This window comes from Mercenaria mercenaria, chromosome 17 (genome assembly GCF_021730395.1).
Source record: "Mercenaria mercenaria strain notata chromosome 17, MADL_Memer_1, whole genome shotgun sequence".
NCBI lineage: Eukaryota > Metazoa > Mollusca > Bivalvia > Venerida > Veneridae > Mercenaria > Mercenaria mercenaria.
In genome coordinates, this window is record NC_069377.1 from 60009180 (window position 1) to 60034605 (window position 25426).

The 25426-nt window shown below is 33.4% G+C and overlaps 2 protein-coding genes across 28 annotated transcripts in view; one reads left to right on the forward strand and one right to left on the reverse strand.

Moving 5' to 3' along the window:
- LOC123537522 (twitchin-like) overlaps positions 1 to 25426 on the forward strand; it is a 204523-nt gene that overhangs the window by 105906 nt on the left and 73191 nt on the right. For 22 of the 26 annotated variants that reach the window (XM_053528310.1, XM_053528320.1, XM_053528307.1 and 19 more), the window contains 7 exons: positions 3024 to 3106; positions 7002 to 7202; positions 9879 to 10152; positions 10377 to 10516; positions 19049 to 19193; positions 19688 to 19809; positions 23082 to 23099. In XM_053528310.1, coding sequence (XP_053384285.1) covers positions 3024 to 3106; positions 7002 to 7202; positions 9879 to 10152; positions 10377 to 10516; positions 19049 to 19193; positions 19688 to 19809; positions 23082 to 23099 — 983 coding nt within the window. The remainder of the gene's footprint in view (positions 1 to 3023; positions 3107 to 7001; positions 7203 to 9878; positions 10153 to 10376; positions 10517 to 19048; positions 19194 to 19687; positions 19810 to 23081; positions 23100 to 25426) is intronic. The other 4 variants (XM_053528314.1, XM_053528318.1, XM_053528325.1 and 1 more) reach the window with 2 other exon arrangements.
- LOC123537525 (uncharacterized) lies at positions 11117 to 17512 on the reverse strand. 2 transcript variants are annotated; one of them, XM_045321310.2, is made up of 2 exons: positions 17274 to 17512; positions 11117 to 14672 (listed from the first exon to the last, which is right to left on the reverse strand). In XM_045321310.2, the coding sequence occupies exons 1-2, from the start codon at positions 17343 to 17345 to the stop codon at positions 12249 to 12251; spliced, it is 2496 nt and encodes an 831-aa protein (XP_045177245.1). In that variant the 5' UTR covers positions 17346 to 17512; the 3' UTR covers positions 11117 to 12248. The 2 variants fall into 2 exon arrangements, with proteins under 2 accessions (XP_045177245.1, XP_045177246.1); XM_045321311.2 differs by lacking the exon at positions 17274 to 17512 and adding an exon at positions 14953 to 15310.

Sequence of the window (25426 nt, forward strand, 5' to 3'; positions counted from 1 at the left end):
CCATTCATTTTGTGTTCAAAAGTTGAAATCCACGAATTCATATCCCCACGAAATTGCCGTTTTGACCAAAACTATGAAATTTCATGCCCACGAAATTAAATGATTTTACAGTATAAGTCAATTGCGATGTAGGGTTAACGCACGTTTTTTTGTGTAACAACATCTGCAGAATCCCAAGGGATTGGTTGGTGCACGAGCCCGTAGGGCGAGTGCACCAACATAGCCCGAGGGATTCTGCAGATGTTGTTTCACGAAACAAACGTGTGTTATCGCTATTCTTGCATAAAACATAACTAAAGTGCTGGAAATATCGAAAAAACAAGACTATTCAGCTGACATTAGCCGATCGAAGTCGGCCGTTTCAGGTTGTTATGGACACATGTTTTATTTATGCATTTCCAGGGCATACAGAAACAGTGCATATTTTATACATGTCGAACGGACATTCTCGTTGTGGTAATTTCTTTAATATTAAATATATGTAAAATGACTCCCCCTTTTTCCGATATATCGGTAGGAAGTTTAGCTTTAGAGGCTCGGAATTATGAGAAAAGGGCATCCTGTCTTTACACAATTTGCAGGTGAGGTGCCGACAGAACACAATTCTGCTTGGTTTAAATTAATAGTCTGTCCCTTACGCTTTTTAAAGTTAAATATTGTCGTTTAATAGAAACGTATCGATACCTATATTCTTCATGTCGTTAAATGAAATCTCTAGGCCTATAACTAGAAAATTTTGCTTTGCACCCCACCCCATCGCGATCAAAGTTTGATAAACACAGAAATTTGAATTTTTCCAACATAGATATAATCAACTTAGATTGGATTTATAAACTCAAACATGGTTGGTGAGATCTACAGATAAATTGAAAAATATATAATAAATACCTTTTGTTCATCAAATGTTCATTAACTATGGAAAAATCCTTCAAACTTTACGCTTCATCATGTTTATGCTTTACATTACACACCATTACTACATCAGTAGACTGCATAGATGTGTAAAGTAGACACAAACATTTTTCAAAAGTTTTAGTGTAAGATTTAAAGTTAGCATGTCAACTTTCTCGACTCAAATTAATTTGGAAAACGAAATTGAATTTTTGTAAATGTTGTTTGCCTATCATTTTCAGGGATTAAATCGCCGCGGCGTGTAAACTTACTTCGAGTCAAATACGCGTAATAATACAATAATAAGGAACGTCAATGCAGTCGCGTATCAAGAGGTAGCGCTTATTACAAGTTAAAGTAAAGTTAGGTTGAAAAATGATATTTTTAATAAAAATGCAGATGAAAAGATTTCATAAATCTCGGACCTTTCGACTTCGGCCAAAATTGATTCGGGATCCATAATTTAATTACGTTGGACCCGCAACAGCATATTCAAAACGTTCACCAACAGCGCGTGCTCACGAGAATCTCCTTGTTTGTACACGTTTTTTTCCCTGTTTGTGCATGCCCGAAATTGGCAAAAAACAAAGGTTTTATGCAAGAATAACTTATTGTTGAAAGCATAAGTGCTATGTTTCAAATATTTACATATAAAAGAAACATTTATCAAACACTCACTTGTTACACTTTACCATTATGAGAAATACTGGGTCATAGCTTAGCTTTTTTAATTCAAAATTGATGATGGAACAAATGGTGATGTATATAGAATCATTCATCCTCCACCTCTGATTCATGTGGAGAATTTGTCAGTTACTTGTGGAGAGTGAGTTAGTACTGATGCAGAATTCACACCAGTACATCACTGAAATATTGTTGAAACAAGAAACTTAATAAACTCCAATAAAAAAAATCAAATAGTGTTCTAAAACATTTAAGAATAATTAAAATGCAAATTTACAAGGTTTTCTACCAGACCTAGAATGGGTTTGAAATTCTTATTATCTCATTTCAAGTAGAATAATGGAATTCTAAAAACAACTCAGAAATATATAGTTAAATTACTTAAGATTATTTCTTAAAAATTAGAACTATATCTATTAGTAAAGAATGGCTTCTTTTATTTATTAGTACTTGATGTACCTTGAAAAGATTTTGCTAAGAAAAGCTTAAACTTTTTTTCAAGTGCTTGTGTAAAAATCATGGCAGTGTAATTGACGATTTTTTTTTCTTTTCATAGATATGTGTATGGTAGTGTGGCCATTATATTTCGTAACTCTTTGAGTAAATTAACATTAGATTCATATATATAAATGTATATACATGTATATATTAGATTGCATTATAGCGTGTGCATTAGCTAGCTAGCAAGCTTAGGTAGGTATTAGTTTAAAAATGCTCCTACTGCTCACCTGAGCTAAATGTGATGTGCTTTGAACATATTTAAGGTTAAAATTTTTGGACAGAGCTGTAGAAGCTTGGATGCCTAGGTTTCTTAAAGAATCAAATCTGTTATGAATTACTGATAGAGATCACAAAAATTCGAAAGTCAATATATAGAAAATAGAATTTCTTGCTCAGATTTTATTTTTGATTTGTTAGACACTAATGTTATGCTAATAATATAGCATAATGATACTTGCTTTGAAACTAGAAAGGTCATCTTTTTGACAAATTCTAAAATTTGCTTATTCTTTGGGTCTGCATTGTCAAAATTTATAAAAGTAACTTAGCAATTTGCCAGAATTGGATCAGATGTTTTGAAATTTATGCTCAGGTGAGCGGTTTATACATCAGTGACATTCTTGTTTTCATACAATATATCCATGCAATGCGCAAAGTTTAAAGCTGCTTAAAGCTTAAAGATAAATGTGTGAAGTTGGTAAATCTAGCCAGTTGATGTTAACATGACAGCGAAAAAGCGCAGATTTTTAAGTATATACACAAAAGAGCTGCTTCTGTTAAATACTTCAAATTGATTAAGCAAAACGCGCTACTTAACATTGCTACTAATGCAGATGAAATAATTTTTGCACAGTTTTAACAATACGATTAAAATGTTGCTGATCTGTGAACTTTATGGTATATGTATTACCTGCTCTAGTTTGAATATTTTCTGTGCTATATTTCAGTCGAGCAGAAACGTCGTATGTCACAAATCGAACTCACTAAGATGGCGTTGAAGAAGGTAGAATCAGACAGTGAAGATGAAAGGGTAGGCATATACCATAATATACAGTGTGTTAATTCTTAGGTTCTTAATTTACATCTGAAGTATTTTCGTCATGTATAAACACTTTTTATTTCTTCTAGAAGTATTACAATGTATTGAATAGTTATTTCCGAGAATATTAATTCGCTATTTGCAGCGTATGAATGTGGAGATATACAACGCTTTCAGCATTAACTAGCCTAAGATATTATTAAGTTCATTTAACAACCTTTAAAACGACAACAACAACAAGTGAGTAATTCATTTTTACCAAGAAAAGTAAAGTATCATTTTAGGGAAATAAAAAAGTGATAATTATGATGTTTTGTCAAAGAACTTTAGAGAATTATTCGTCCCAAGCAGACGTATCTCTGCTTTGTATTTTATTATACAGGCAACTTTAGCGTTTGACATTTGAATACACTGAACTTAAATGTGAAAAGAAATATTGAATTAGGGAGTCTTCTGGGGCTGATTTCACAGTGTCTTTGATAATGATTATGTTTGATACAGGGCAAAAATATGTTAATGCATGTTTGATATAGAGAAATAACATTAAAGTTTCACACAAATATTTTTGGACTCGAATCGGGGATGCACAATATACACATGTGCGCATTATGCACGGGTATCTAGGGTATTTGGTCCAGTGTATTCTTTATATATATGGTTTACAAAATAGGGAGAAAACTGAAATATTCTGGTGAAACTCTGCAGCAATATTGATCAGTGAAAAGGTCAATGTTTCTGTGAAGTTTCGTCAGAATATCTATTCATGAAGTCTCTCATTTAAAGGGGTGTATTTCCAGATTTTCATCCTTGTATCAAAATTTTAAGAATAAAGCGATTCATTTAGTTCTGTTACAGAATATATGAATACCGACAAATGAAATCAGTTTATAATTTTTCAAAAATCTGGCATAAATCTGGATATGTGCCCCTTTAATACATGACTGAATATTACTAAATTTGCTGGCGGTCATGTTTTTGCCGTTTGTGTTGTTGAAATATCTAAACCCTTGTGTTTACGATAAGAGCTGAGTATCTTTGGATGTTTTGCTCGAGAGATACGTTTAATTTTGCTAAACATTTTAATTTCGCTAATTGTGTAACATCAACTTTCTTGAATTTGCAACTTCATTGTGTCAATCACCTGATACTGAATCATTCTAGGTTTTGCGATATATGGCATTTTTGTTTAGAATGGCCATAAAATGTAACTCACTCATCATTCTAACTGATTATTCAATATTTCAAATAGTTGTGCTCAATATACCCTTGTTAAAATTCGAAAAATTCTTCTTCAGTTTCATTTTGCAATCACAGCGAAATGTCATGACTAGCAGACTTTGCGGTGTAGTATAATTGATCACAACTTTATAATATTACTAATTATTACCTCAAATTAATGAAAGAAATCAAGTTCTTTGTAGTTAAAACTAATACAATTTTGTCATTTTTCTCGACAAGACTGAAAGGGGTCGAGACTCTGAATCAAGTTCAAGAAGGGGATCGAACGTGTCTGAGTCGAGTGTTTCCTTGCCCGAGTCAGTTATGTTAAAATCTCGCACCCCTTCAGTTGATATAGAGCACCCACTCAGTCGCAGGGGCTCTAGGGCTCTGACCCTAGAAGATGGCTATGAAAATATGGAGATTCGGTGCAAAAGTGGGGCAAAGAAACGTAGAGTTAGTGGACAGTCAGAAGAATCTCCATTTAAAGTTCAGCTCAAACATAGAGAAGCTGGCAAAGAGGCAGGTTTCTGGTTTAGAAATTAATTGCAGTGTTTGGCTAGATTTGAAACAGAAATGTGTGGTAATTGGCTAGATTTGAAACAGGAATATGCTGTGATTGGTTAGATTTGAAAAAGAACATTTTATATACAGTGATTGATTAGATTTGAAACATACATATGCTGTGATTGGTTAGATTTTAAACATAAATATGCAGTGATTGGCTTGATTTGAAACAGAAATGTTCAGTGATTGGCTAGATTTGAAATAGACATATGTGGTGATTGGCCATGTTTTTAATATATTTCCTTAGCCGTTGGAAAGATTCCAGATGTATATATATATCTGGATAGATTAGATTTTCAGATATAAATCTGCAGTGATTTGTTTGTCTAGATTTTTAGAATATTTGAAGATTGTGCGAGACAATGGAAATAAATTTTGGTTCAAAACAGATTATTTAGTCTGAAATTAATGTTGTGTTTATTACAGATGTGTTGCTGACAAAATGTTTTGAATTCATCTTTCTAACAATTTTACAATATGTCCATCTCCGCCTTTATTGCCCTATATATTATCTCAAGATTTTCTGAGGTTCACATGTCTTGACTTTTTACACATGTTTATATGTTTTGATACTTATGTCCTTACAATACATTATGCATTAACAATCGAACATTCATTACTCATACATTTTTATTTTCACTTTCAGTACATTTTGTTACCATTATGAGCTGTGGTCTCTGTTTTTAATTTAAGTTGTTCTGTTTTTAAGTTCTAATTTTATAATTTAGTTAATTAATTATTTACTTAAATATATTTAACGTTCTATGTTTAAAGTCAATTAAATGCTTGTTAAGTTGAAATAACAAAAGGATTCTGTTGATTAATAAAATTAAAAAGTGGAAAAAAAATGGTTAAACTGCATTGTGATGTGCTGTAATATCAGTACTATTTTTGAGTGATTATTTTTTGCTGTATTTCGCAATTTTATCATTTGCAAAAGCTCCGTTTTTAATTATATTATGAGAAAAAAATTTCCACATTATGTGAAGATTAATACTTATGCTGTTTGTACACTTTGCAAGATTTTGGAAAACTAAGAAATAATGAATCAAAAACAGTGATTTATTGTTCAATATAATCCTTGCCTGGAGTTAAGGGGCATCGGAATTATACCATGAGGGTGAAGCCTGAGTAATAAAATAATACACATCGGAATGACAAACAATGATTTTATCAATGTTTTGAGATACATTATTTCGATTCTAACATTCTGGAAAATTTTGACTGTTTTTCGTCAGATTCATATTCAGTGTGTGTCTGGGACTATTTACTGTGACATACAGTGATTTTGTCGTGTAATAATGTTACACTTTCAGCCTTCTTAGGAAAACAAATTGGGACATGCAAAAATGTCTGATATTACAGTACTGTCAAACAGAATAAGTTTTCAAGTATGAAAAATTAGTAACTATTTGGTTGGATCATATGTGTTAGAAGTGAGGGTGTTGTTGGGGGTGGGACAGGTGTTCTTTGTGGGGATAACTTTGTCTTTTTAATGCAGATATTTTTATCAGGTGCACTTATTCTGTTTTACGCCAGATAAAATTAATGTTTTGTCATAACTTATTCATAAACTCACTTTGGCATGAAGTAGAATTTTTTACATGTTTTAATAATAGTTTCTTTTCAGATTTATTGTACATTTAGATTATTTTCATACTGGAAAATTGCTTTCATTTAAGTGATCAATTAACCCAGAGATTTCTGCAGGACTGGAGAATAGGTTTCAAGTTCGCCAATTTCCATGCTTTTGTCTTTATTTGGAGTAAAGTAAAAGAAGAATTACATTACTCTGTTTTATGGAGTTGTAATCAGTTTAATATAGATCTATCTAAAAAAAACATCACAGCTTAAAGTGAAACACAGAACGAGCTCGTTTGTCTGCAGTTTCATCACTTTCATAATCATTCATTTTTCATTGCTTTTATCGAAAAATGATGCCGCCCTGCGAAATGTTTGCTTTGTTTTTTACTTGAATGAGATTCGCAAGATTTGCATTTTGGTTTTAAGGATTGTCTGAATTTCTTGCTCCTTAAAGTCAGATTGGTTTCTATATTTAGAAATTTTACGTTTTCTCTTCCATTTTTAAAATTACACTTAGAGTGGTAGCAGACGTCAATCAGTCGACGAATCAAATAAGCTTGACGTCATGCCCAAAAAGTCTCAATTAACCCCCGAAAAATTGGAAGCCATCGATGCCCAGCAACAGCAGAGACGTGCCTCTATGCAGGGACGACGTATGTCATTGGTCGAGGCCATTCCGGATTGGCCGGCACTCAAACATCCCGAGAAAGAGGTGGAGGTATATAAGACCGTGTTGTGGATATATGTAAACAGTCTCGTGAACAAAAATCATATCCAGTCACATAATACCCAGATGAAAAACTGTTTCAGTCAATTATTGTTGTTTGACTTATGTTGCTTACTGTCGTGCTTTGTATGGTTTCTAACAACCAACTTCCTTTGTTGCTTCGTATTACAGTGGTCTGTTCGATATCCTAATTTATTTCTGCACTTGCGATAGATGTTGTTGATAGATATGAATTTAACAAAAACCTAACTCAGAACACAGTTTGTTCGCAGAAGATTTATTGACACTGAGAACATTTGTAACTTTTGAAATGTTGTCGGACCTCAACAGGGGTGGTGAAATCTGATTTTGACGTACTTGTCATTTTCCACTTGTCCATAACTATAAATGTTATATAGTAAAATTTCGTGAAATTCTACTTGTCCGTCTGGGCTCTTGGACAAGCTGGTCAAGTCGAACAATTGATTTTGCCACCCCTGCCAAAAGACTTTTAGTTTTAACAGTATCCTTTTTTAATTCAGGAAATAAAATTTAATACTTTTTTTATCATTTCTTTTAATATTTGGCTAGAGTTATATCAGAAAATTAATCAATTTACTGAAATCTCCTGCCATTTGGATCAGCTGTTGAACTTTTCCCAATTCTGCATCCTTTCTACTACTTTAAGATAGTGTCAGTTTATCTTGAACATTTTGCAATAATAGAATCTAAATTTAGTAGAAGAGAAGCTAAAGGCACGTTTCCATAGATACACAGAACAGTGGTATCCATGACAACAGGAGATGGCAAAGGGGAAGGAACTCTCTAGGAGCTGTTTGTTGTTACCATGGCGATCCATATCGGAGCAGTACATGAATAGTTTTAGAAGCATGTTAAATATTGTTTCGTCAGTGCTTATTGGTGGCCAGTTTGCTGAGTACAATATTCCGAAGGATAGAATATAAAAAAAATTGTAATTCGTAACCGAATTATGGGCACACTGTGCTCTTTGTCATAAAATTTTAGCGTGTTTGAGAAAATTTTAACTGCATCTTCCAGAGATTTTAAAATATTGTTTTCTTGTAATTGCATTGTGATATTAATAACTTTGTACATTGTTTTTATGTAATTAAATGTATGTTATGTTATTGTGTAGATGATAAACATGTTGTAAGGTGATATTTTGCTGCATGAAGGCTTCAGTATTGCACATTATATGTACCATATCTGTTCTAAAAATACCTTTCTTTATCATTGTATGAATCCTAATAAATATTCACGTTCATTCATTTTCTAGAAGTATATTTAATATTTATGCAGTTTGTATCTTGAGTGCTTGTTCGCATTTTATCACTCATTACATCAGGAGAGTGATGTTTCTTTCTATACATAATACTATGGATACTGTAGACAGTTATAAGTACATTAAAATGCATATTTTAGACTTAGGATTAATGTGTGAAATCTTTACTAATTGCTTAAAAAAATACTAGTCACTTTTATGTGAATAAATATGGTATATACGTATTATTCCAACTGGGTAGAATTAGAAAGAGAGAAAATGAAATAATCAGAAGTTCTGCTGATTTTGTAGTATCTGAAGGATCGCGTCTTATAAAAGGGTCGTCTTATATGGGTAAATACGGTACATACTCATCCTAGATATTACAGAAATTACAAAAAAACATTGCTTTATAACTTTCAAAACAAGTAAATACTGCCATTAACAGAAGTACAAATATCAAAGGAAAAATTGAAATACATTTTCTCTCAAAAATAGTTTAATATAGCGGTAGGTTAGAATTTCGTAGAGGCTTGTTTTTAGTTATTTAGTTTATAGTCTGTATATAATTCCTTAATTTGATATATGAAAAAAAGCTCTGTGTTTTTTTACATGATTATATATTAAAAACATAGCATAATCTAATCGAAATAATTACTTTGTTAAATATAGGATGTATAACCATCTCACAAAGAAACTTGCTGATTTACAGTAAAAATGGGCATTGTTATATATATGAAATACCATTTTTTTTCTTCAAAAAAAAAAATGGTAAGGGAGATAATCAAAGACTGTAGCAGAAGTTGTCTTTCCACTGAATATTTAGTTAGTCCGAGGTTTGTAAACAAATGTCCCATTTTTACTGGAAAAGAAAGTCCTAATGCATTGAAATTTAAAAATGATAAAAAATATTTCTTCTGGTGATTTTTCCATTATGACAAGTGTGGAAAAAGAAAAGTAGTGTGTCATTATTTTACAAAAAAATTACCAAATTGTTATCATTCTTGTAAATTTTCATTGATGCATTAGGAAATAAGCACTTGAATTACGGAAAAAAAATCTCTAATCAAAGCTAATTATATGTGCATATGATTTATGGTAATACGTAACTATGGTACTTTCATAAAGTAACTTTTTTCATTTTTTACTAATCTGTGAAAGATTATGATTCCGTTTTGTATTCTGTTACATTTTCATTTTTCTTTCTTTCCTAATTCAAATGCTTATTAAAATTGTAATGATAAGATTTCAAAATTAACAGAATTTTTCTTTCGTGGCTGACGCTTTCCTGTTTCATATCATTAACGGTTACCGTGTATGATATCCCCACCTGCGGAAGGTTTATTTCAGCCGTATGTGACACTGTAATGGCTGCTAAACTATGTTTATATATATTTTTGAAACAGATGCCAGAAAAATGGATAACCGAACTTGAAGACCAGAAAGTACGGGAAGGTGTGGAAGCTGTCGTGTTTTCAGCGAGATTTTGCAAACCGGATGCTCCGTACCGATGGTACAAAAATAAACTAGAAATATTCCAAGGAGAGAAGTATCACTTTGAGGTAATTGACGATGAGTACAGATGTACAATCCGGAACATCAAACTGGACGACAACGCTCGCTATATACTCGAGTGCGGCAAAGCTCCCCTGAAAACACAGGCTTGGTTATATGTTGAAGGTATGATATGACTAAGTGTATAAGTGGAAAACTTAGCAGCTAGGAAATTTTCACTAATTCTGCAAACTCAAGAAATATGTTTGGGCACTTCAGTTTTCAGCAATCTGCACACAAAATTTCATGTACACAAAATTAAATTATTTTACTTTATATAGAATTGTATAAAAAAAATTCAAACATGCGGATGATACAGTGTTTTTAATCTTGCTGTCTTGGTATTGTAGAGAAACCCCCAGAGTACTTTTTCAACCAGAAGTTGCCAGCAAAATACGGTATTCAGAATAAGAAGGAAGGCATGTTGGAATGTTTTGTCAATGATTCGAAGGCCAAGGTCAAATGGTACAAAGATGGAACTCTGGTCGAGGTAAGATAAAATGTTTTCCCTGCAAAAGATAAAATTGGAATGCAGTTTACGTCATTTAAGCCATATATCGTACCGACATTAACTAGTTCAAACTATACAGTCATACCAAACTCTGCAATAGATTGGGAGCAGATGGACACTAGCCCTTACCCTACTAAATTTCTATTATGAACTTGTCCGTCTTTCAATTTGGACAGTACCATTAACTGTTAAAAGGGGTGCTTACCAAATATTTACTGACTCAATTGCAAACAGTGCAGATCTTGATCAGACTGCACAGATGTGCAGGCTGATCATGATCTATACTGGTCGCAAAGGCAGAATCAATCATGTCCAGCATGATAAGGGCTAGTAAATATTTATCAGTGGATTTGACCTGGTCACCTTGTTTGTTTCTAGCTCCTTAAAATGTGCTGTCCTGACTCCATTATTGTCCCTCGGAGTTCCTTAAAATTATATATAATATCAATGGTGTAAGGAAAAGCATTGTTATGGAAGACATGGATCAGACAGTAATATTCATAATAAAAAATTGTGTACTAAGTAAAACCTGTTGGGTAGTGTGCAAAATTCAGAGTTTTGAATTGAAATATGGCAGGCTGTGAATAAAGAAATCACTTTAATATGCTATAATGTCAGAACAAATATAGCGATAAAGACTCACATTTGTATACGATGAACAAACTTAATAGTAATGCTGAGCGGTTAAAATAATTCAAAATCCTTTCAAATTAGATAAGATTAGAATTAGATATATCCTACATTTTCAATACATTCTTCATTACATATATTAAATAATCAGTTTCCAATACATCCACAGGTGAAATAAGTCCCTTAGACAGTAAATTTTGTAATTTTTTATGAAAAAAATCAAGCTGTTGAAGATTGATAGTGTAAGACAAATATTGAAATATTACAAATTTTGTTTTCTGCATATAAAGTCTCCTCAGTTCAAGGTAGTCCTAATTACCATATATTCCTCTATAAATGCCCTCCCCCTGATAAAGTCTGACCCCCAACCATATTTCCCTTCCCAACCCCATTCCCACCCCCCTCACCTCCCAAAAAATATTTTGAGTTAACTTTGGTTATAATTGAATATCAGCACTACGGTAGTGCTATGTTACAATTCAGATGTTCACTACAAAGTTATTACTATTCTGCAGATGTTCACTACAAAGTTATCATCACTGTTCTGCAGATGTTCACTACAAAGTTATCATCACTGTTCTGCAGATGTTCACTACAAAGTTATCATTACTATTCTGCAAATGTTCACTACAAAGTTATCATCACTGTTCTGCAGATGTTCACTACAAAGTTATCATCACTGTTCTGCAGATGTTCACTACAAAGTTATCACTGGTCTGAAGATGTTAACAACAGTTATTTCTGTTCTCCCAGGCGATCACTACATAGTTGTCACTGTTCTCCCAGGTGATCGCTACATAGTTATCACTGTTCTCCCAGGCAATCACTACATAGTTATCACTGTTCTCCCAGACCATTGCTGCATAGCTATCACTGTTCTGAAGATGTTCACTACATAGATGTTACTGTTCTACCAGACATCACTACATAGTTTTCACTGTTCTACCAAACATTAACTACATAGTTATTCTGCAGTCGTTCACTGCATAGATATCACTGTTCTGAAGGTCGTTCACTGCATAGATATCACTGTTCTGCAAACATTTACTACATAGTTAGTGCCCTTTAGTTCTTCTATAATTTAACGTAATATTATGTATGGTCTTTCAATAGAAAGTTCATCAAAAACTTCTGTTTTTTCATCATCAGAGCTGAGGTATGCTAACTCTTGGTTGTCAAACATTTGTCGCTTGTGATGGAGGTATTTTGAGAGACTTGCATCACCTTGGTGATGAGTTGGTGTCCGTACCGCTTTTCTTCTTTGTTTCTTTGTGTAGAATGTTGTCTGTCCTTGTTTTGGATTGTGGCGATATGCCAAACCAGTGTCGTCTGCAACTGAGAGACCATGATGTTCTTCTTTTTCATAAAGGTTATTCAGCCAACGAGGTTGAATATGGTGGTTTACGACATAGGGTTTCAGTTCCTGTTGATGTTCGGGCTGTTTCTTGGCACTTCTTAAGCTCTTCTTTCTTGTTGGTGTTCTTGTGTGTTTCCTGTTGAATCTCGGCTCATAGTAAGTGGCATTGATCCAGTCCTCGACATTCCTGCGAGGACGGACTGGTCGCTGTAAGCTGATTGGCCATGTTCTGTGCGTTTTTCCATCTTCTGCAAGTTCATCCGGGTACACCAGAGGCTTAAAGTGATCTCCTCTTTTGTGATTTAGCTCAAGCATAAGATCAGAGACGTTTTTTTCGTCAAATTTGGTTCCGTATCTGTCAGAAAACAGATGGAGAGGTTCATTTGAAGGTGGTATCCTTTTTCTGTTCCTTCTTCTTCTAGGAAGAGTGAATTTTCTATTCCGTCGTGGTGCAAAGAACCAAAACAGGAATGTTTGAAGGCAGGTGATAGAACCTTCTGGAATATCTCTCGTACCCCATATACTACGCTTGATATTGTCCTGGGTTGGTCTTGCTGGAACACGCAGTTTGATAAGAAGGTCTCCATTAGTGACGAAAAAAGTTTCAAACATCTGTGCTGTTTCAACAAATATTGAATTTCTTGTAGAAAATCCACTGTCATACAGAATGTTGTTATCAGCAATTGTCAATTCTTGCCCGGCAAAAAGCAGACGACAACTTGAAATAGCGTGACCTGATTTCAGTTCGATCTTCTGTTTCAGATTTTTCAACGTATGGTTCACGTCAACCATTGTTCTATATATGGTCCCATCTGGTGCATGGATAAACACTGGGAACCGTTCTACTTTCAGATACAACATTTTGTCAAAGTTTGTTATCACATCCTTGATCTTTGCATGATCAGGGAGTTTGAACTGTCCTGTAGTTAGTTCACTCAAAGTGGCGTTTGGAATTCCTATTTCTTCTAGTCTTTCTTTAACATACTTAATTGTCTTGGTTGGCGAAACTTTGATATTTTCAACAATCCCATTCCCAATAGTGATTTTAAGTGGAATTCCAAACATCATATCTTTGTCTACATTGGTCATTATAATATTCATCATAATGACGGTGTTTTTTGGCACGAAGCCAATACTTGCAGTGAAGTTCAGTTGGCTTTCATTCCGATACAACCGGATCAGGTCAACAGGAACATCCGTATGCCCATGAAGGATGAAAGCGACAACAGACCATCTATCAAACTGTGATACTCGTACTTCGTAACTTTCACCAAGTTCCGTAACAACCATTATAGTCTGCACATTCATATCACTATGCCTACCAACTGTATTTAGCACCAGAGTGTCTGCATTTCGAACACCATAGAATCCTAGGCAGTAATTCCAGTTAAGGGACCTTTTGTTATGTTGGAAGACTAAGACATGAATTGGCACATAGAGTTCATGCATTGTAACATGTTCTTTGCCATGTTTGCTAAATGTTCGACCAAACACTCTGTAAATTAGATCACTTCCTGTGCTACATTTATCGACATACAGGCGATATGTCTTGCCCCAAAAAGTTTCCACATGAACGATGACGTCAAAATATACTTGAATCAGAACATGCATATTGGTTCCATTTCTGACACGAAACTCATACAATCGCCTAGAGTTTTCTAGCACTTTATCTCTGTACAGAATATCTTGCTGGTCAATTGGAATACCTTTGACACGTTTAATGTATGTTTTTACATCATAAACTGTACACATTGGATCTGCACTAATTGGAAACCTTTTGTTCAGCTGATTGATTTCGACTGTGATGTTTAAGTTCCGTTTTGGTAAAACCATAATAACGCTCCCCGGCTTAAGCAGGTACACGTCTTTCATTTCTCTTGGGAGTTTTTCACCCGCATCCATTACCATAATTTTTTCATTTTCTCTGTTGAATTTCAACTTCTGTTCTGCATATTTGACAAGCTGGAACAGCGTGTCATCTGGTTGAGGTGTGAACAGCGTCAGATTATCAAGACGGTTGTAAGTCCAAATGGCGATTGCTCGTCCAAGAAAACCATTTACGTCAATATCCGTGTACTCTGATAGAAAATCAATAGAATCATCAGAATCGAAGTCGGAATCGCTTGCACTCTCCATTATTGCGTCATACTGAAATAAATTAGAAACTTCATTAAAAATTTCAATCACCTGCATAATTTGTCACTGAATCTGAAACCTACAGCACTTCTAACAACAGCTTTTTCACTATGACAGAATTCTGAAAAATTAAAAAACACAAAATAGAAAAAAAACCTGCTCTTGCAGCAAGTCACAATTGTTTTCAATCAAAAGTCTTTTTTGAACAACATTTTGTGTCCACATATTCCTCTTTTTGTAGAAAAATGTTGAAAAATTAAAGTAAAAAGTTTAAAAAAAAAAATTTAATTACCAGTTACTTCCAAAACTTCTTATCACCGTTGAATTGATACAAGAATTAGCATTTGACATACCAGTCAAATTTCACTCAATATTTTTATCAAACTTCAAAAGATAATAGTTTGATTTCCGATTTTTGGATTTTCTGATCAATTATGATGAGATAGCTGATTTTAAGATCTTTGTTTTTCTCTACGTCAGAAATATGTCAGTTTTGAACTTCAAGTTAATCTCAAAACTAGTAAACAATCACAATTTTCACTTTTTCATTTTATGAATTACTCATACGAAGCACACGTAGAAAGATATAATCATTGGAGAGAGAAAGATAATAAAAATAACGACTTTGTACGACAAAATTGTCCTGCCAAGTTTTATGTCCGGTATGACAATACATCGAAACATTCCAATATAAATGTTACGCCTTATGTTAAAGTTTAGGACCGTTTTTAAAGGAGCATACTCCAATATCTCAGTGTCAGATTTTTAAATTGTTAATTACGACTTATTTGGTATGACATCAAAAACATCACAGTACCTTGTTTCCATTGTTACTGTGAGTCTGTGGCATTTTAGGGACACTTGATAGATTTCAATGAAACAAAACAGTATTGTTCAGTTCAGTATTGTTTAATTTGTTTTGCAAATGAGCACATTATCTGGTATTTATATAGAGAGACCATTCTTTTAAGCGACAACATTTTGGTAGTCCCTTGAGTGGTCGTTACATACAATGTCTACTGTATCTTTAAAAGCTGTAATAATCACCAAAAATAAGTTTGCAGACATTCAAAAAATTTTTTATAGTTACTCCAAATTAAATGTGAATGACACATAACAAGCTATACAGGTTTGTTATGGAAACCATGAAATGAAAATCCTTCCTTGCAATTTATTCAGAGACAGACCAATCAAGTGACAATCTACAGTAAATATATCTTCTTTTTCATTCAAAATTACAAACAAAATTAATATAAGTATTTTTAAAATTTTGACATTAGTGACAAAGGCATACACCTTTAAACATAGTATCATGTGTTAAAAGTTAACGATTGTTTAATTTAAATTTCAACCCTTGATTTAAACAAATTAAATCAGATATCAAAGAATTCAGAAGCTTTTCAGGGCTGAAATTGCATTGTTAGAAAAATGAAGATGTTTAATTCTTTATTTACATTCAATCTATTAGTGTATTGTTGAAATTAAATGAGCCGCGCCATGGGAAAACCAACATAGTGGGTTTGCGACCAGCATGGATCCAGACCAGCCTGCGCATCCGCGCAGTCTGGTCAGGATCCATGCTGTTCGCTTTCAAAGACTATTGTAATTAGAGAAACCATTAGCGAACAGCATGGATCCTGACCAGACTGCGCGGATGGTCGCAAACCCACTATGTTGGTTTTCCCATGGCGCAGCTCAAATGAAGATGTTATAAGTTAATTATTAAATGGGTTTCAAATTTCAGTGTAATCTTTATTTTATCTTTCTACTTTATAATTATGAAGAGATATATTTGGAGAAATACTGAATGAATGAATTTGTTTAAAACAATAGTAAAAATTAAGTTTTCCGAAATTAAAAGATCTTGTCAAACTTTTATTTGAAAATTTATTGTTTTTACACTTCAAGATAATATTATAGTGAAAATTCGATAATTTGGTTTTGTTGATAGACAGTAATAGCCGATATCATGATAATGAAAAAAGGTCACACAAGTGGAAGTAATTTTACCTTTATATTTATATACAATCCTTAACCCTTATCATGCTGGTCACGATTGATTCTGCCTTTGTGACCAGTGTAGATCATGATCAGCCTGCACATCCATGCAGTTTGATCATGATCTGCACTGTTCCCTATTCAGTCAGTGAATTTTCAGTGAATATCCCTTCGAATGATAAATGGTCTTGTTCAAATTGAATGATAGACCAGTCCATTTTAGAAATTTAGCAGGGTAAAGTTTAATAAAAAATTGTAAATTGAGTTTGTCATAGACATGCAACAATAACATGATGGGATAAAATCAAATTATTATATTTCATCTATATTAATGATATACTTGTATTGTCTTTCAAAATAAACAAGAGCAAGGATTACAGAAAAAAATGGATTGAAAATTTGGTTGAAGAAAACGTTATTAACAGATTAAAAAATTGAATTAATCTGTAAGAATATGTTTACAAGAATCTCTGTGTAAATTCTTCTTTGAAAGTTTTGATAATCAGATTTTTAAAGGATGTAGGATAATACACTGTATTTAATTTTTTTATTTTTTGCAAAAGTAACAGTAATTGTAATTTTAAGTGTAATGGGTTAAAGGTGAAGGTCACTTACCTGCATGCTGTATCCCGGGGCCACTAGATCCCGATACAACATCTCGTTGGTTTGTCTATATATCTCCGCCATCGTAATATTTATAAATGTCCCTTTTTGAAAGTACAGCTGTTTTTGTATATTTTGTTTTCCCACAGTTCACCTTATGTTTTATTAAGTTTTTGTTACTTTAATTTTATATCTTCTGACTTGTGAAATAAGACATAAAATGGCCGTTTGGAAATAAAGTTTTTCTCTAAAACGTACTGATTATAGAATGTGACTCTTTGAGTTATGCTTTATGACCCCGATCAGTATTTAAATGACTTTTGTTTGAAGTTTGAAGTGAAATCTTTTGTTTTAAGACAGGGTTGATTACTTGCGGTAATATTGAATTTCTGCCAGTCTTTTTAATATACAACATATCCGATTGCATATTATGGTATTATATTACAGAGGTAGTCAAAATAAGATATATAACATGAAAGTACAGTTTTCTGTGCCCTTTAACCCTATCTTATAAAGAAAGAAACTCTAATTTTTAATAAGTTTATTTTTTAACATTATTAAATGACTCTGTTTGTTAAATGGCCAGTCCGTAGTTTGTGCTTTATGACCCTCTAGAAGTTCAACACCATATTTTGTTGGACTAATCAAATCTTGAAAAAATAGTTATCACATGTTTGACGTCGAGGGAGTGTTATAAAGCCATTAAATAAAAATGATGATACACTAGTGTAATAAAGCATTGACGTCGACGTCATTTATAGTATAGGAAACGTTGGTTAAATTGATTTGTTTATTTAGTAAACGAAAATAGAATTTTTGATGTATCGACAGGAAAGGCTAACATGTGATAAAAAGAATATTACATTTATGACTTTCCACATTAAATTTATTAAACTCGTTGTATAAAATTGATAAAATGCTCGGCAGAGCCTCGCATTTTATTATTTTATTCAACTCATTTGATAAATTCAATATAAAAAGACACTCATGTAATATCCTCTATTTAATTGAAATTTATTTTTGATGACTTGTAATAAATCACTTACTGAATGGTATGCTGTTGAATAGTCAAAACTATTGACCTTTCATCGTTGTGAGCTGGGGCAATAGTTTTGACTATTGACCAGCAAGTCATGCAATATGTGTAGAATATCAAGATAGGGATATAAAAATGCATAATTTTTAAGATGCAATATTCTTGCTTGGCATTAAAGACTGATGATATAAATGAAATGATAAAATAGAGTTGGTGAATAAATGTCTAAGAGACATAACAAATTACATACTGTACTTAGTTAATGCCCTATTTAAAGCAAAAATTGGAACAAAAATGTTACAGTTTATATAAAGTCTAAATAAATGTAGAAATATCTGTCTTTTGCTTAACTACAGAAGTTTGACAATAGAAAGGTGTTACTTTATATGCAGTTTCTCACCATGAAAAGAAAAGCTTTTTTCAGTGGCAGTTTTAAATTTCATGTACTGCGGAACCATTTAATTTCGTGGTCATGAAATTTCATGGTTTTTGCCACAATGAATTGGTAGATTTCAACTCTTGATGGTAAAATGAAGGGGGTTGGGATTATATTTCATGGGTAAAAGCAACCATGAAATCAGCGAAAAGTAGTTCCCCCCCACCCCCACACTAAAAATTAATTATTTTACAGTATATATGTCCCATATTTACCTCATTATTGTGAAAAAGATTGACTTTTTAAGCAAACATTTGACACAGCCAACACTGAGCTTTCTAATGGGACAATATTTTTCACTTCTTTTGTTTACAGTATGATCAAGGCAAGATGGAAATCCGACGAAGGGAAAACCGTTGCATCCTCAGTTTCCCGAAAATGGGCAAAGAATACGAAGGTCACTATGAATGTAAGATCACCGTTGGCGATGCTGTTACAGAGTGTAACCTCAAATGTGATGGTAAAATAATTCTTTACTTATTTAACCTCAGATTTTAGCGAAAACATTTACTGGAGCTTAAACATTTTTACAGTTGTACAGTTATAAAAACATGTCTGGCGCCAGATATGTAGTATGAGAAAAATCATTCATACTAAATGATACGATATTTCAATTACTTGACAAGCTTGAACCTCAAAATTCATTTTATTTTTTCAAAATTGTCTTAATATTTGCAAATAAATGCCACACCCCAATTCAAAATATTTGAGAATGTTAATCTTCATCATGTCCTAAATACAAACACTCAGGTTTCATGAATTCTTGACACCATGAATGAGGCTGCAAACCATGAAATCATTAAATAAAACATACACGAAACTAACACAATTTTCCATCGTCTGAATAAGAAAAATGAATACTTCACAAATACTGCACAAAAAAGAAGTAAATTTTTTCAAACGAGTTTCACCAGAAGTTCAAGGATGGTATTTTATAGTATTTTGTATACACAGAGCCAGAATGGGAATTTATGAAGAAATTGGAAGATGTTGAAGGACAAGAAAGACAGAAAGCCATCTTTGAATGTGATGTCAGTGATCCTGAAGCTGAGGTGTCCTGGTTTAGAGACGAAAAGGTAAGGTCAAGGTCATAGTGCAATTTTAAGGGCCGATTGATAGGTCAAAGGTTGTCTGTGATTGGCTTGACTGTAGAGAATACTATACATAGATTAAATGTAGCAGAAATATGCCCCCTAGATAGCTTGTAGCTTGCTGTAACTCTTGTAGTCAATCCTTCTTCAACAAGCAGTGTAAGTTTTAAAGACACTGGTATACTCTTATTTTTGTTAAGGTTTCAGCTGTGGAAAAAACCCACATCTGTGCTTAACAAAAGCTACCTTGCCAGGTAAATAATTGATGTCATGTTTAAAACCCTGTTACTTCAAAATAGACAAACTAAATTTTAAAAAAACTTTAGAAGCATTTTTATGCCCCCCTTCGAAGAAGGAAAAGTATATTGTTATGCAGATGTCGGTCGGTCGGTCTGTCCGTATGTAGACCAATTGGTTTCCAGATGATAACTCAAGAACACTTTGGTCTAGGGTCATGAAAGTTGATAGGGAGGTTGGTCATGACCAGCAAATGAACCCTATTGATTTTGAAGTCAGTTGGTCAAAGTTCAAGGTCACAGTGACCAGAACATTTAAACCGTTTCTGGATATTAACTCAAGAACTCTTGGGCCTAGGATCGTGAAAGTTGATTGGGAGGTTGGACATGACCAGCAGATGACCCCTATTGATTTTGAGTTCAGTAGGTCAAAGGTCAAGGTCAAAGTGACCTGGAACAATTAAACCGTTTTGACAATAACTTGGGAACGCTTGGGCCTAGGCTCACAAAAGCTAATAGGGAGGTTGATCATGACCAGCAGTTTTTGAGGTCTGTATGTTAGAGGTCAAGGTCACAGTGACACGGAACAGTTAAACTGTTTCTGGATGATAACTTGAGAATGCTTGGGCCTAGGATAATAAAACTTAATAGGAAGGTTGATCATGACCAGCAGATGAACCCTATTGATTTTGAGGTCAGTAGGTCAAAGGTCAAGGTCACAATGACCCAATACAGTAACAGTAGAACTTTTTTTGCCCAATAACTTGAGAATGCTTTGGTCTAAGATAACGTTTGATACGGAGGTCACTTATGACTGGTAAAATACCCATAATTATTGATTTGAGGTCAGTACGTCAAACGTCCAGTGCACAATGACCAAATAATTTCGGTTTCTTGTGCAGTTACTGAATGTATCAAGGGGGGCATTTCATGTTCTATGAGCTCCTGTCTTATTAATGTTGAACAAAGAAATTATAATTTGAACAGTTTATCTAAGCTCTAGAAATGAGTCCTGTGTGACAACTTGAAAAGACCTTTACCGATGTCTTTAAGAAGTAAATTGGCTGTTGAAGTAAGGATTCAGCCTTTTCAGAAATTGAACACATTTCAGATATTTTTAACTATCTTAAAGGCAGCCCTCTGTTACCTTTAATTTTAGAATTTAAACTTTTTGAACTGTAATATCCCTTGTTAGAAAATGAAAATGTGTCTTTCAGGTTGTACATATCCTAGTTTATGTGGCTTTTGGGAAATTTTAAAGTTATGAGAGTAGGGTTTTCAAGTGCTGCTTAAAAAGTTTGAAAAAGTGTCAATATAACGATATTAAAGTTTTGTCCGTCAAGTTCAGTCTGTCAGAATAATTATAAACTTCTAGCCTTTAAAAAAAATTAAAGATTTTATGTGCCCATGAAATACGATTGGCTCGCCTGCAGTGACGGGCAGTGTCCAGAAAGTTGCCCATTCTCTGACTTGAGTGGTTCTTATCCAATTTTCTCCAAACTTGGTCACAGTATTCGTGGGCACGTATCTCAGCCAAGCTCGATATCCAGCTGGATTGTTCAAGTCTCTCTGGAGTTACTGCCCTTGAATGAAACTGATCTTGAGAATTCTGAAAAAGTGTCATTATATATTATGTAGAAAATTTGTAAAAGTGGAGAAGTGTGAAAAAAATGGACAAAAAAATGGAATTATTTTCTGACCACCTGAAAAGCACAGTTTCTTTGACATTGATTGTTATAGTACATGATTGTTGTGTTTGAATCTTTCCCGTAATTCTCTTTAAAAATGAAATCCAGTTTTTGCCAGTACCATTTTAACAGTAAATGAAAACAATGTGGTAAACACTCCACTTGAAAAAGTGTGTCGTTGAAGAAACATTAATTAAAAAAATTCCAGTTTAAATATTGCATAGTCATTTTGCTTGTTTCAAGCTTTTTAGATACTTAGATATTTAGAAAGTGGGGTCATAGGTTCGGTGTGAAAAGTATGGCTCGTCAAAATTTATTCACAAGATTTTTTGTTCATTTTGGGGTTAGAATACATATGTTATCTTTTTTTTAAAAAATCTTTAGAAACATTCACAAAAAGGTATAGTCTGCAGAATTAGTATTTCATTATGTTTTAATGCCCCCGAAGGTGGGGATATGGAAATCACACTGTCCGTCCGAGTGTGCTTCTTTGTAAATTCTTGTCTGGGCTGTAACTCTACCATTCATAAAGGGATTATGAAATAATTTGTTCCCCATAATGAGACAACATGTAAGCGCAAGATCCAGCCCCCTAGCTTGAAGGTCAAGGTCGCACTTAGAGATTAAAGGTTAACATGGTCTGTTTCTTGTCTGGTCCATAACTCTGCCATTTATCAAGGGATTTGAAAATAATTTGTAGCATTCTTTGGCACGCTTGGAGAGGGGTGGGGGAGCATTTGTCACTAAGAGTGACAGCTCTTATTGTAAAGAATATTGAATATTTCACACTGAACAAAGTAGGGAATGTACCTAGTCTAGCATGATTAATACAGTGTCATTTATCTTTAATACTGTGAAATCATTTAATTCTATGCGCACAAAATTTTGTAGTTTAGCCAAAAAAAGCTATATCATGGGGATATAGATCTGCGAATTTCAACTTTACAACATAAAAATGAATGATAATATTAGTTGTCCAATGGGATTAAATTGGGTGGATTGATTTGCCCCACGAGTAATGATGATTTCACAGTATTCAGATCTTACCCATCTCCTTGAGGCTTTACATCTCCGTAGACTTTCAGTAATTCAGCCCGACATCCCCCTAATTCTTCGAACCACTTAATGATGTCCTTCTCCACTGTAGTGAACCTAAATTTTAGTGTTCCCATAAACCCCATATTTTCAGTGTTAAAATCCCCTTGTACCCCATTTCAGTGACCCTGTATATCACAGGTTTTTTTTTCAGAACTCGTGTAGGTATATAATTATTTTACTTGTGTGTACTTTAATACATTTGTTTTTGTCTTTTTTTCTTTTACCGCTTGAACAGGACAATGGCGAATGGACGGTAAATATCATGAAATATCATGACATTCCATACATGCTACATGACATTCCACATATGCTACATGTGCATTTCATTTCAGATCCACTGTTCTTACTTACGAATTATTTATTAATTTACTTCTTCAATTAAATTAATTTGTTTTTTAACCCATCACACAATTACCTTTTTAGTTTCAATTTATTTATTTCTTAAACATCTTTTATCTAACCTAAGTTAATGTTCATTTTCTCAAACCTTTAATTAAAACATAATTATATCTAATCTAAGATTTAGTATTGATCATTTCATGATACTCTTGGTAATTTTTTTAGAGATGTTAAAGCCTATTTCTCTTTTAATGCAAATTTGAGAGTTTAAACTAAGTGAACAAATTAAGCATGTTTTTTTTTTATTATGGGAACTGTTTATTTAGCTGGTGCTTGTTAGGATAGCCCCCAGGGACATGGTTCTGATAAACCAAAAATTCCAACATCTATCAAAAAATATTTCTTATCATTTTAGAATTGCAGATATTCATACTTTTTTTACATGTCATTTCATGCTTTTATATATTTGATTTTCTTTTTGAGTTTGCATTACCACATTATGCTTCAAACTTAGCTTGACACTATACATCATGGCCACAGTATTCATCAGTGATTTAATTCTGAAATTTACACTTTGGCTTTAAAATGCTAAAACTTCTTTTCACTCAGTCGTCGATTAATCAACACAGACCATAATGAAACTTTGCATGAATGTGTACTTGACAGTTACGGACAGTTCCGTATATATTCGCTATAAACAAAGTTATTGCAAAATGAATATTTGGCTTTCTTAAGTTTAGGTCTGCTATTAGTTCCAGGGTTTAAACATTGATGAATATTGTCCCTGAACAATGCTGTTTTAAGCTCCAGTATTTTTGCCTGAAACATAAAGTACTGACCATTGAAGATAAGGTGTCAGTTTAGTACATCAATATAAACATGTTTATTTTTTGTATACCATATTTCCCTTATTAACATTGTGCAAAAGGGGCCTATTTATTAAGGCCCTAAAAATGAAAAAAAAAACTACGTTTATTTTGTTTAGTAAATACAAATGTATAAACTATAAATCCAACTTAAAATGAATGAATTTTAACAATAATTATTATAGCAATACCATATAGTGCTGATATTCACCAGTGATTTAAACCTATTTAAAACAATTTGAAAACAAAGTTATTGGAGAGCCTTTATTAGGTGGGAGGGTGTTAATTAGGGAATATACAGTGCCTGATATAGGCAACAGTGTTCTGGCAGTTATGTAGTGTTCTCACAGTAATCGGTCATTAAAAAAAATAGCTAATTAAATGGTTCCTCCATATCAAAAAATAAAATAGGGTTATTATAACAGTAGCTTGATCTGGGATGCAGTATTTGGCTTGAGTGGATTTTGCCAGATCGGATCTAACGAGGCGCACAAGCGCCAAGTGTGATCCGACCTTGCAAAATCCACAAGAGCTGAATACATCGTCCCAGATCCAGCTACTGCTATAATGACCCTTTTATTATATACCCAGGGTTTCAGAAATCCCATGTCCGGAGCCCGGGGGCTACCAGAAAATTCTGTCGGACTACTAAATTTTTTCAGAGCGTGCCCGCCGGCTACCTTGAAACTCCGTATCGAGTAGCCCGGAAACCAATTATTTAGTCTTCAAATATAATTTTGATAGTTGTCTATAATCCCCTTGGGTGTCAAGAGATACATGCCCCAGGCTTTAATTATCTTACCACCTACTGTCACAATCATACATGTCAAGTTCCCTGGACAATTTTCCAGGAGATATCAGTTGAAAATCCAGGAGATTTGAAGAAAATCCAGTTTTATCGACCATCATTTTTAAGGAAATTCTAGGTTGAATATAAAACTGTAAAACAAATTAGATCTAAACCATTTCCTTTCTGACTAAGTGATTAACTGATTTTGGCAATGGTTTCAGGGGTTGTTATTTGCATTTTAACCCTTATCATGCTGGACACTATAGATTCTTCCTTTGCGACCAGTGTAGATCATGATCAGCCTGCACTTACATGCAGTCTGATCATGATCTGCATTGTATGCCATTCAGTCAGTAACTTTTTGGTAAGCACCTCTTTTAACAGTTAATGGCACTGCCCAAATAGAAAGATGGGCAAGTTCATTATAGAAATTTAGCAGGGTAAGGGTTAAACCATTTTTTAAAAAGTATTGATTTAAATTTATTCGATTATTATCTTTTTATAAGCAGTGGAATTGATGAAATTTACAAGCACACCTCATTTTACTTCATGTAGTATAGTATCCAGTGAATAATATGCAGGTCT

What these genes read in the sequence shown, in the direction of transcription:
- LOC123537525 (XM_045321310.2), bottom strand. Translation starts at nt 17,345, where the DNA reads ATGGCGGAGATATATAGACAAACCAACGAGATGTTGTATCGGGATCTA. An exon ending in CCCCGGGATACAGCATGCAG is followed by an intron (nt 14,673 to 17,273) that starts GTAAGTGACCTT and finishes AATTTATTTCAG; the next exon opens with TATGACGCAATAATGGAGAG.